This window comes from Notamacropus eugenii, chromosome 1 (assembly GCF_028372415.1).
Source record: "Notamacropus eugenii isolate mMacEug1 chromosome 1, mMacEug1.pri_v2, whole genome shotgun sequence".
NCBI classification, from domain to species: domain Eukaryota; kingdom Metazoa; phylum Chordata; class Mammalia; order Diprotodontia; family Macropodidae; genus Notamacropus; species Notamacropus eugenii.
The window spans coordinates 632,682,655-632,695,809 of NC_092872.1; the positions used below are offsets into that span (position 1 = coordinate 632,682,655).

At 40.4% G+C, this 13,155-nt stretch overlaps 1 protein-coding gene across 1 annotated transcript in view; it reads left to right on the top strand.

Annotated features, from left to right (window-relative positions):
• Nucleotides 1–3,948: 3,948 nt before the first annotated feature.
• The window catches only part of ARHGAP25 (Rho GTPase activating protein 25), a 120,866-nt gene continuing 111,659 nt past the window's right edge, over nucleotides 3,949–13,155 (top strand). The window contains exon 1 of the mRNA XM_072635317.1: nucleotides 3,949–4,424. Within this exon, the coding sequence (XP_072491418.1) occupies nucleotides 4,364–4,424 (61 nt within the window). The 5' untranslated portion in view covers nucleotides 3,949–4,363. The remainder of the gene's footprint in view (nucleotides 4,425–13,155) is intronic.

Genomic DNA, 13,155 nt, shown 5'->3' on the forward strand with positions numbered 1-13,155 from the left:
GTTCTTGAGAGAGACCTTGAGAGTGTCTTTGTATCATTTCTTGTGACTACCATGTGATCACCTGCCCCATGCAAGCTGTCCATAAAATAGTCTTTTTGGCAAGTGCACATTTTACTTTTGAACAGTGTGGGCAGCCCATTGGAATTGTGCTCTCTGAAGCATAATTTGAATAGTTGGCAATTCAGCTCGAGCAAGGACTTCAATGTCTGGTACCTTATCCTGCCAGGTGATCCTCAGAATCTTCCTAAGACAGTTCAAATGGAAATGATTCAGTTTTCTGGCATGGTGCTTGTAGACTGTCCATGTTTCACAGGCATATAACAATGAGGTCAGCACAATGGCTCTGTAGACCTTCAGTTTGGTAGTCAGTCTAATACCTCTTTTCTCCCAAACTTTTCTTCAGAGCCTTCCAAACACTGAGCTAGCTCTGGCAATGTGTGCATCAGCCTCATTGTCAATGTGTACACTACCATGGTAAGTAAACTTATCCACAACATTCAAAACTTCTCCATTTGTTGTAACCGATGGTTCCACATATTCATGGTGTGGTGGTGGCTGATAGAGTACCTGTGTTTTCTTGGTGTTAATTATTAGACCAAAATTAGCACAGGCAGCAGAGAATTGATCCATACTTTGTTGCATCTCAACTTCAGAGACTGCATTGAGAGCAGAATCATCTGCAAACAGAAAATCATGCACTAATACTCCCTCCATTTTGGTCTTGTCTTGTAGCCTTTTCAAATTGAAGAACTTACCATCAGTGTGGTAGTTGACCTTGATGCTGTGTTCATCTTCACTGAAAGCATTTATCAATATGGCTGAAAACATCATGCTAAAAAGCATGGGAGCAAGCACACATCCCTGTTTCACTCCTTCAGTGATTGGGAAGCCATGAGAGTTTTGTCCATTATCCAGAATCTGGGCAAACATACCATCATGAAATTGACATACAATATTGATGAACATCTCTGGACAACCAAATTTTGACATAATTTTCCATAAGCCCTCATGACTAACAGTGTCAAAGACTTTGGTTAGATCTATAAACGTTGTATACAGACCTCTGTTCTGCTCCTGGCATTTCTCCTGGAGTTGTTGGGCAGCCAACACCATATTGACTGTTCCTTGGCCCTTTCTGAAGCCACACTGGCTCTCAAATATATGCCCATCTTATGAAAGATCATCCTATTAAGGAGGACTCTAGCAAGAATTTTGCCAGCAATGATTAAGAAAGAGATCCCCCTGTGACTGTCACAGGACAACCTATTCCCTTTACCCTTATAGAGCTCCTGGGGGATAACCTCTTCTTGCCATATAACATGGAAAATTTCAGTCAGCTTTTGTATGAGTAATGGTCCCCCTACCTTGTAAGTCTCAGCACCAGGTGCTTTGCCACATGAAAGGAGCCTAATGGCCCTCAAAACCTCTTCTTCAGTTGGAAGTTCAGCTAAGGAGGGATTGACTTCAACCTGAGGTAAATGGTCAATGGCCTCAGCATTGATTGATGATGGTCTGTTGAGAACATTATGGAAGTGTTCAGCCCATTGCTCTAGGATCATGTCCTTATCACCAATAAATGTGGCACACATAGGAGATAATTAAAAAATATTTGCTGAAAGTTGACCAAAAGAAATGAAAATAGCAAATGCTTTATGGGTAAACAAGTACATTAATGCATTGTTGTTGGATTTGTGAACTAATTCAGTCATTCTGGAAATCTATTTGCCTCCAAAGTCATTAAACTGTGCATATACTTTGACCTATTATACTACTATTATGTTTATATCCCCAAAAGATCAATAAAAGAAGAAAAGGACCCATATGTACAAAAATATTTAAAGTAGTTCTTTTGGTGGTGACAAAGAACTGGAAACTGAAGGAGTCAGTCAACTGGGGTCAACTGGGGAATGGTTGAACACGTTATATTATGAATGTGATGAAATGCTATTGTATTGTAAGAAATGATGAGGGAAATGGTTTCAGAGAAATCTTGGAAAACATGTGCTGATGCAAAGTGAAGGGTGTGGAACCAGGAGAAAAAATTATATAACAGCAACTATCTTGTAAATACAAACAAGACTTAGGAATTTCAATAAACAACCAGGAGTCCAGAGGACTTTATGATGAAACATGCTATCTATTCCCAGATAGAGAGGTTAAGGACTCAGTATAGATTGAAACTCTGTGTGTGTGTGTGTGTGTGTGTGTGTGTGTGTGGACATGGCTAAGGTAGGAATTTAGTTTGCTTGATTATACATTTTTTTTTTTTTGCTTTCTCAATGTATGCAGGAGGGAGAGAACTCAGAAGTGAAAATAAAACTGAATTTTAAAAACATTGTTGAAAAAAAAAGAACAGAATGGATGACAGAACTTTGAGGTGGAAAGAATCTTAGAGATTGTATAATTCAGGTGTTTTTAACCTGAAATCTTTGAGTTTGTTTCTTCTTTTTACAATTTTGATCGTTGTATTTCACGTTAATCATTTCCTTGGTAATCCTGTGTATTTTGTTGTAGGCATTTAAACGGTGTTCTGAGAAGAGATCTGTGGGCTACCAGACTGCCAAAGGAAGCAGTCACATAAAAAAATTTAAGAACTTCTGATTCAGTCTTTTGAGAGTCCCTTGGACAGTGAGGAGATAAAATCAGTCAATACTTCAAGAAATTAATCCAAGCTATTCATTGGAAGGACAAATACTGAAACTTAAATTCTTTGGTCACATAATGAGAAGACAGCACCCACTGGAAGAAACTGATGTTGGGAAAGATTAAAGGTAAAAGGAAAAGGGGATGGTAGAGGATAAAATAAATAGATAGTCGCAGAAACAATGAACATAAACTTGAACAGACTGAAAAACAGTGAAGGACACTGGTGTACTGTGGTACATAGGGTCACGAAGGGTCAGACAGGTCTGAACAACACCACCAGCACCAACACTAACAACAATGAACAAGTCTAAGCCCTCATTTTACAGATAAAAAAATGGAGACCTAGTGAAATGAAGTGCCTTGTCAAAGTTTACACAGGCAGTAGGGTTAGGATTTGGACTCACTTTCTGGGATTCTAAATTGAGAAGAGTCATAACTAGCACTGTTTTCATCTTAGGCAAACATCACAAAATGTAGCCCAAGCAATCAAAAAAAATGGTGCCTCTGAATCAACATTTAAGACAAATTCAGCTGAGCTGGGGGCGTAGGGAATAAGAGACCTGGGATTTCAGAGCACAAGGCCCTATGGGGAAGATGCATAGGACAGTGTGAGGCAAGTCCTGGGGAGTCACTAGAAATGAGAGCACAGCTAGACTGGGCATGAGACAAACTTCCCCAGGGGAAGGAAGCAGCCATCTGGTGACTTTCTATTTAAACTAATTATTCTTGCTAACTAGATGTCAAGCTCAATCGTTTCTGCCTACAAGAGGAGCACAAGTGCTGTCAATGTTTTCTAGATTTTGAGTCCCTGAGTCAGAGCCCCATTCACCTTACCTTAGTTAAAATTCTAAAATCCAGTACTCTTTCCACTCCCAATCCCTTGTTATCTGAGGAAATTGGCCTGATTTAATAGGCATTTGCAAGCCACGGGAGCTTTAGAAAAGCAGGATAATAATAGGGAGGTGAGATCTCTAAATTGATTTAGTGACTTGGGTTGCCTTTATAGCTCCTGGCTAAGGGCATGCCTATGAACACAGGCTTTTCCACCTGACAGATTTGGGGATTTCTTACCCAATAGGCCAAAAAGTGGGAGTAAGAAATAACTCAAGGTTGTTTTTTTCTAATCCAAACTATAGCAGTATGTCACAAGAGTGGGTGTTTTGCTTTCTCAAGTGTATCCAGCAGCCATTTTCTCAAGAAGAAAAAAAAAAGTATTCTCATAATGTATCATCCACCCGGAGTGGCTACCCACTTCCTCAAATGCACGGAAGCAGAGGCTTAAAGAAAAAGAAAAAAATAAAGACAGAGAAAGAGAGGGAGAGAAGCAAGATCAGACGTTGCTTATCACCGCCTCTCAATGAGGTCTGAGATTCAGAGAGTCTCTTGGCCTCACAAGGCTTCAGGGAAGTCCTTAGTGGGGCACCTGCTGGTAAGAAATAAAAGAGAATCCAGCACCTTGGGCAGGGATTTTTAGAATCCAGGCTAGGGCCTGGCTGACTTCTCCAGGGGCCAGCGAAAGAAAGATACTTTCTGTAAGGTGCTTACCAAATACTTGAAAAGGAGGAAGCTTCTGACACATCTTCTACAGGTCCAAGGCTGGTGGCCTTCTTCAAGCAATCTGAAGAAGCCAAGGCCCAGGGAAAGCTTGGACAAAAGACGAACAGCAGCATTCTCTCAGATACACCCAACTGCTTCCACCCTAGACCAGGCACGAAAAATGTCCCTGAAGCTACCGAGGAACTGGGAGTTCAACCTGAGAACCGAGGCTGGGAAAATAGGTATGGTGGGTCTTCCTATGTTTTGTATGTGCTTCTTATCTTATGACTTGCCGTCCAACCATTTGCATGTGGGTCAGCAGAGAGAGAATGAGTGGCTTCCTTAAGAAAAAAAAAAATTGAGCCAGGCTGGGCTTAGGAGGAAATTTGCATGAAATCCAGATATGGTGCTGAGACTTCTGGTCTCTAGTAGGGCCTGGTTGAATAAAGAGCAAGCAATATCAACTTCCAAGATTGAAGCAGAATCAGTTCCATTATTCATTTGGTGGACAGTCTGTCACTGAAGTGTCCTTGTAAGGCAAGGGTTCCTGCATAAATGCACTCACACAGCATGAGACACTCAACTACAAACCAAGCTCCCATCATCATCTCTAGTTCTTTGTTTTTCTTTAAAACAAGGGAGTGCAGTTCTTAATCTGTTTTTTTTTTTTGTTTTTGGTGGTATGGTTCCCCTTGGCAGTCTGGTGAAGCCTATGGGTCCCTTCTTAGGACAGCATTTTCAAATGCATAAAATAATACAGAATTATAAAAAAAAATCAATAATGTTCAGTGTTATCTAAATATTAAAAAAAAGTTCACAAACCCCCAATAAGAACTTTTGGACCAGACGGATAATTGCTAACATTCCTTTCAGCTCTGTCATTCTATATTCTAAGGTTGCTTCTAAGCTCAGACATACTATGTTTTACATTCTAACTCCTTTTGCACAATAGATATTCTAAAATCCGTTCTAAATTATTTTTCAGCTCAGACATTTTATGTTCCATATTCTGCATTCTTCTCCAGCTCTGACATTCTCCATGCTCTGTTCTAAGGTCCCTCAAACCTGAATTCAGGTAGATCATCAATAAATCTGATCATCTCATGAATAAATAGAAATGTTCACCACATTACTAGCACATATGGACCCTGTGTTTTGGTTAGAGGCTACTGAATACATGAGAGTTACTTATATATAGACAGAGGATTGCTTAATAATCAGACACATTTATACAAATATATATCTTCAGAAAACCTGTTTCAAGGTTTTTACCTTGTTCAATTCAATTCAACTAACCATTTATTAAGCACCTACTGTGTGCAAGGCATTGTAAGAATTAAATGATAAAATAAGATATATTCTACACTTCGAAAAGGGGAATGTGACTTGTTTACAAAAGATATGAAGCAAAAGTGAGATTCACTTTGTAAATTTTAAACTGCTATATGAATGTTAGCTATTATTTAGGTGATGAGTAGAGAACAGACATGCATCAGACATACTCTTCCTCCTCAGATTTCTCAGATTACCTTTAGCTAGGAGGATTAGGGAAGGCTTCATGGAATAGATACTGAGTCTACCAATCCATGTCAAAGAGCCTTTAATTGAAGATTTTCAACCCACAGAAATGAGGGTGACCTGTAACACTATTCCCAGAATTCTCCCCAATACTCCAGTCACATATTTCCAAATACCTGCTGGAGAATTCCACCCAGATGTCCTACAAGCACCTCAAGCCCCAAACGTCCAAAATCAAACTCATCTTCCACCACCAAAACAAAACAAAAGCATCTTTTGCTCTTTCTCTTAATTGTTTTTTATTTTTGTTGGCGGTACAAGCATCTTTCCACTTACCCAGGGTCATCTTTGACTCTTCCCTCTTCCCTAAATCTTTCTTTGACTCTCAGCCCATGCAGACAATTGGATGGGTCAATCTTTAATTCCTCACATGGAGGATGGGCTGAGCCAGGGGTGGGGAACCTGAAACCTCGGGGCTGCCTGTGGCCTTCTAAGTCCTTGGGTGCAATCTTTTGACTGATTCCAAGTTTTATAGAACAAATTCTTTTATGAAAGAGATTTGTTCTGTGAAGTTTGGATTCAGTCAAAGGGCTGCCACATGTGGCCTCAAGGCTTCAGGTTCTCCACCCCTGGCTGAGCAAAGACATATAAACGAAGGATAATAGAACTGCAGAATTACACATTTATATTTGGAAGGAATTTTAGAGTTCATCTTCTAGTCCAACTCTTACATTTTACAGATGAGGAAACTGAGATGGAAAGTCTAGTTTGGTTGGCACATAGAATATGTGAAGGGGTGTAGTGTGAGATAGGGCTGGAAAAGTAAATTGGAACCCTATTGTGGAGAACCTTGAAGACCAGGATAAGGGATTTAGGTATATTTTTTAGGTAAATAATGCAGAGAGACTCAGTGTGGTATAGTGGACAGAAAAAATAGGCCTTAGAATCAGGAAGACCTAGGCTGAACTCCTTCCTATTACGCCTTCCTATTAGTTGTACTTTCAAGTTACCCAACCTCTCCACACCAAGTTAATAACTTGATTGGCTTACCTCTACCTCTATCTCTGCATTGGTAGAGAGTTTCCTTACTTGGAATTCCCTAAACCAGGTTTGGTCCAAATAATAATGAGTTAATGCAGGATTTGATTAGAAGAGTAAAGTGAACAAATTGTATTAGATTACTCTGGAAGTAGCATAAAGGATGAACAGAAGAAGGCAGGGAATGCAGAGAATAAGGTCAATGTAGAGGTGACTAGAGTTTGAGCAAGTGTAGTTATTTGGGAGTAGAAATAAGATGATCAACTGATTAGAACTCCAGGGAGGAGAATCAGTCCTACTAAGCAACTGTCTGGGTGGGCGGAGAGTCAGAGGAAGGTTTGGGGAAGAGGGCAGCCTCAAAGACGATCCTAAGGTTTCAAACCTGGGTAGCTGGGAGGCTGTTAGGACCAACAACAAAAATAAAAAAATTAAGATAAAGAGCAAAAGATTTGGGGTTTGATTTTTTTTTTTTGGTGGGGCAAGATGAGTTCAGTTTTGAACATTTGGGACCTGAGAGGTGCTTGTAGGGCATCTGGGTGGAATTCGCCATCAGGTATTTGGAAATGCATTATTGGAGTACTGGGGAGTCTGGGAATAGGGCTATTGATCTAGGAGCCAGCTGTATAGATGTGGAGAGGGCTGTGGATGGAGCCTTCAGGGACACTTGTGCTGAACAGGAAGGAAATAGGAGGATGAAAAGTCTAAGATTAGACAGAGAAGAGTGATTTCTCTTTGATTTGGACCTGAATTGTGGTGGTCATCTATATGTTGAATAATTTTGTGAAAGGAATTGAGAAAACATGTTACCAATAAGTCTCTCGTATTAATTCAGTCATTTCATAAATGCAGGATAATATCATAAGATGTTAGAGTTGGAAGGGACTTTCTTTTTTATTTTTATAATTACTTTATTTGGTTTTCATTTTCAACAATCACTTCCATAAGTTTTAAATCTCTCCCCCTCCCTCCCCACAAGTATGCCATCTTATATGGATTCTACACATTTATTCTTATTAAATACATTTTCACATTAGTCATATTGCATAGAAGTATTAAAACGAATGAAAGAAATCATGAGAAAAACCAAACCAAAACAAAACTAACAAAATAGAAAATAGCCTGCTTCATTCTGTGTTCTGATTCCATAGTTCTTTCTCTGGATGTGGAAGGCATTTTGCATCGAGTCCTTTGGGAATGTTTTAGGTGCTTGGATTGCTGTGAAGGGCCAAGTCTATCAGAAGCAGTCCTTACACACTGTGACTGTTACTGTATATAATGTTCTCCTGGTTCTGTTCACTTCACTCAGCATCAGTTCGTATAAGTCCTGATGGAAGGGACTTTCAAAACCATCTTGTTCATCCCATTCCTTTATTTTATTTTATTTCACAGACTTGTTCTCCCCATCTTTCTATGCTGCAAATGTAAGGGCCTGATACCACTGCTCATGGGCAGAGAAGCTTTGGTCTGTTCTGTTTCTGACCTGGGCCAATTTATTCCTTCTAGGGCAATCTGGTACACTGCCCCCTCCCCCACCCCATTCCCAGAGATTCACCATATTGATGCCAAACTTAATTGTGTTCACTGGATCAGCCTCACACATCCCAGGCCCATCCTCCTCATTTTACAGATGAGGAAACTGAGGATCAGATAAATGAAATTATTTGCCCATGATTAGATAGTAAACGATGGAGCCATGACTCAAGCCTAGGCCTTTGATGTAACATCCTAGCATTTTTTTCATTTTATGTACCAGGGTTCCTAAAAAGAATCATCCATAATTGAGGAGGCTGCTGGTTATCTGAAGCCTAGCAAATAGAAGAAGAAAAAGAGAAGGAATGTGGAAGTATTTTCAATTTATGGAAAAGAAAAATGGCATTGGGTACTAAATATGTGTGTGTGTTTGTCCTTCATTGCCAAAGAAGACCATGCCATCAGAGAAATGATGACATGACTTGCACTTGACTTTGTTTTGAGTGAGGGAGGGCTGTGCAGGTCACCAGCCTCACTTCTCCTCCAGAGCCATCTGAATCCAGTGACCAGATATTCATCAGGATGACTGGAGATGACCCAGGATGAGGCAATTGGGGTTAAGTGACTTGCCCAAAATCACTCAGCTAGTGAGTGTCAGGTGTCTGAGGTGAGATTTAAACTCAGGTCCTCCTGACTCCTGCATTGGTGCACTATCCACTGCACTACCTAGCTACCCTGGGGTACTAAATATGACAGAAAAGTTGAAAGAAGAGAAGTATCTCCAAAGTATAATTATGTAAAGGTAATCTAGCATATATCCCATCAGAATATCTTCTCCTCTCCTCAGGCTCTACTCCTTAACCTTCTGTGTCTCATATCTTCTTGGTACCTAGTTTTTTTCTTCATAAACTTTCTCCTCAGACTACTATTTGCCTCATTGTGTCTGCTTACATTTCTTTAAACCCCCAGTTCCTGGTCACTATTCTGACTCCGTGCAAATCAGTCTGGGAGCTTAGCAAAAAATGTCTTCTTATCAGCACTGACTGTTCTCCCAATAGAAAGCTGAGGATAGTTGTGCTGATATGTTAGGAATAAAGAACTTAGAAGATGTGCTTAAATTTGCCTCAGATGTACTTACATTCTCTCTCTCACAATGAAGAAAAACCACAATGATATAATGATAAATTATGTAATTAAAAGGGAAAAAAACATTCTGATAGAGATATGCAGGAGACATTGGAGTGGGAGGGAGGGGAAGCAGATACACTCATAGTTTATCTTCATAGTTTGTCTGGTCAGGAAGAACATCTGATTAAACTCCCTTATTTAACGGTTGAGGAAACAGAAACCAGAGGAGGGAAGTGACTTGGAGGAGGTGGGGTTTGAGTTGGGCCATCAAAGATGGGTAGGAATTCAACAGGTGAAAAAAGAGAAAAGGATTTGTAAATAGCAGCTCTGGGATTCAAACATTGCCTGTAGTGGAACGTTTTGTCAAGATGTTTTGTTAAATTCAGGGGATCTAAGTTGATCTTTATAATGTTTCTGAAGACAATGGGCTCCCCAAAGCTTTGCTTCCACCTTTAAATTCAGATTGCTTGATGGATAACAGAAGTAGAGAAGTACTGCTACCTTGGTTAGCAAGCACACGCTGTGTAATACTTGTGCTGCGATAGGTGACTGGTGAAAATCAATGAAAGATGCTGAGAGAGGAGCTGCAACCAGGTAGTAATGATGACTGATCAGGGTCAAATAAAGCATCTCACAAAGAAAATAGTTGATATTCTTCAGTCAAATGAGCTAAAACTAAAGGATCTTTTTGTTTTTCAAAATATATATTTTTTAATTAATGAGGATCTATTTTCTCTCCTTACCACTCCCTCCTGTCACCATTCACCAAAAAAGAAGAAAGGATAACAAAACTTTTTTTTTTTTTATAACAAATACACCTAGTCAAGCAAAGCAGATTTCCACGTCAGCCATGGCCAAATGACTAAGTTTCCTTTTGCACCCTAAGGCTATCAGCTCTCTGTCAGCAGGTGAGTAGCTGCTTCATCATTAGTCCTGTGAGATTATGGTTGGCCATTGGCTTGAACAGAGTAAAGGGTTTCTTTGCTGCCATGTCGAAGCTAGTCTTCCTAAGTGTCTGTTATATTCATTCAATCAACAAATATTTATTAGGCACATATTCTTGCAGAGCACTGTGCTAGGTGCTAGGGGTGTGCATAGTTTAGATAAAACCTCATTTCTGCTCTCATGAGGCTTATAGTTTATTAGGAGAAGAAAAACACAGATGATTATAAGAGAAAATATCTGAGAACTGTATATTATCAGATTGGTACAGAAAAAGGTGTTGTGTAAGGTCAAAGAGAAAGGTTCCTGACTAACTGGGGGATATCAGGAAAGGTTTTCTGGAGGCATTTAAGATGAGCTGTAAAGGATGGTTAGAGATCCAAAAGGTTTAGAAGGTGGGGTAAGCAAACATAGGGAGCAGTTTGAACATAACCCATGGAGGTGAGAGAGCAGAGGATGTTTTCAGAGGGTAAGACATTAGCTAGACTGGAGAACAGAGCATGGAGTGGAGTAATATGAGACCAATCTGGAGAGGCAGGCTAGCGCCAGACTGAATGAGAAGCAATAGGTAGCCACTTAAAATTATTGCACAGAAGAGTAGTATGACCAGATCTAGACAAAGGAAAAAAAACATCATTGAGAGAGAGACACACAGAGAGAGAGAGACAGAGAGAGACAGAGAGACACAGAGAGAGAGAGAGACAGAGAGAGACAGAGAGACACAGAGAGAGAGAGACAGAGAGACACAGAGAGAGAGAGACAGAGAGAGAGACAGAGAGAGAGAGACAGAGACACAGAGAGAGAGAGAGACAGAGAGAGAGAGACAGAGACAGAGAGAGAGAGACAGAAAGAGAGAGAGAGAGAGACAGAGAGAGAGAGAGACAGAGAGAGAGAGAGAGAGAGACAGAAAGAGAGAGAGAGAGACAGAGAGAGAGAGAGACAGAGAGAGAGAGGTACAGGAGAGATTGGATGGGAGAGAGGGGAAGTAGATACACTCATACTTTATAGTTTGAGCAGTTTGTCATTTTACAGATGAGGAAACAGAAGCCAGAGGGAAATGACTTGGAGGAGGTGTGGTTTGAATTGGGCCATCAAAGGGGTAGAAATTCAACAGATGAAAACAGAGAGGGAGCTCACAAGTAGCAGTGCTGGGATTTGAACATTCCCTGCAGTGGGATGTTTTGTCAAGAGCACTGGACCCAGATATAGAAACCTGGGATCTGAATTCCAACTCTGCCACTAACTATCTGTGTGACTTTAAGGAAGGCTCTGGGCCTTGTTTTCCTAATCTGTAAAGTTAAGGTGTTCGATGAAATGATTTCTACTGTACCCTTTATCGACTAAGATGATACATTCAGTTTTCTAAACCTTATACAAGGTACAAACTATAGAGACGAGAGCTAAGATTATGTGGGGAATTGTGTAAAGATTTGAAGTCAGGAAACCTGAGACTAAGTCCTGGTTTGCTGTGTAACAGCTGTATCGCCTTGTGAAAGTCCCTTCACTTCCTCACCCCTACCCCCCCCCCCCCCAAGCTCCATCCCCACCCCCAGTTTGTTTCCCCATCTGAAAAATGTTAAGAATAAGACTCTCCCAGAGAGGTAGTGTGGTATTGAGACAGAAGATTGGCCTTGAAGACAAGAGCTGGATTTAAGTCCTCTTTGTGATACATTCTGTGTAACTCTGGGTGTTGTATTTGACCTCTCTGGGACACAGAAAATCCTCTAAGTATAAATTATTGATGAGTGACTCATGGTCTCATGATCCTCATGGGTGCAGGGAGTTTCCAACACCAGGAGTTCCTTACGCTGATGAAATCACAGGTCTGAGTCAACTCCAGCCCCCAGCCCCCCAACTGCCTTAGGCCCACTCTTCCCATACCTTCCAGTGTGTGACCAGGGGAATTTTATGTAAATCTTAAAGCGCTACAGAATTGTGTCTTGATTATTTTTGAATAATGCTTTGATACTTCAAGGAATTATAATTTACCATTGCCTCTTCCGACACAGATTACAACCTCTACGTATCTTTGCAGATGGTCTGATGAATAGGCAGCTGGTCTAGGGGACAAAGGAGGGGGTGCAAAAAAGAATTCATCACCTTATGGCTCACTTTATATCTGCAAAGTCAGCAAAACTCACTCACACATTGCCTGTCACTGTTCGTCCCCTAGACTTGTCTAGCTTGAAAGGGTCTATGATATTTTATACTCCACTGTCATAGCCTTTAGGAACCCAGAATCCCAGAATCCATGCTGTCATGAGGCACCCCAGGAAGACCTTAGTGGAAGAGTCAGTCATTGGGGCAGCTAGATGGTGTAGTGGATAGAGCTCGGGGCCTGGCGTCAGGAAGATTCATCTTCCTGAGTTCCAGTCTGGCCTCAGACACTTCCGAGCTTTGTGATTCTCGACAAGGTCCCTCTTCTGTAAAATTGGAGAAGGAAATGGAAAACCACTCAGATATCTTTGCCGAGAAAATCCTAAGTGGGATCACAAAGAGTCATGAAATTGTTCGTGACTGAACAACAAAAACTATTGTTATTATTTTTCCTCTTCAGTATCCTTTTTATTTACTTTCAAATTGGAGCCCTTCTAGATCACAGGATTATAGATCTATTGAAGGGACCTCAGAAATCACGTAGTTCAATTTTCTTATTTTATAGATGAGAAAACTCAAACCGAGGGAGATTAAGTTACTTATCACATAGCTGATGAGCATCAGAGGTAAGATTTGAACCCAGAATAACAAAAATTTATTATTATTAGTGTTACGATAATACTTATTACAAATGTGTATCCATACCTCAACAAAGAGAAGCATCATGACATAGTGGATTAGAGGATAGGTCTCAGAACCAGAAAGACCTGCATTCAATTC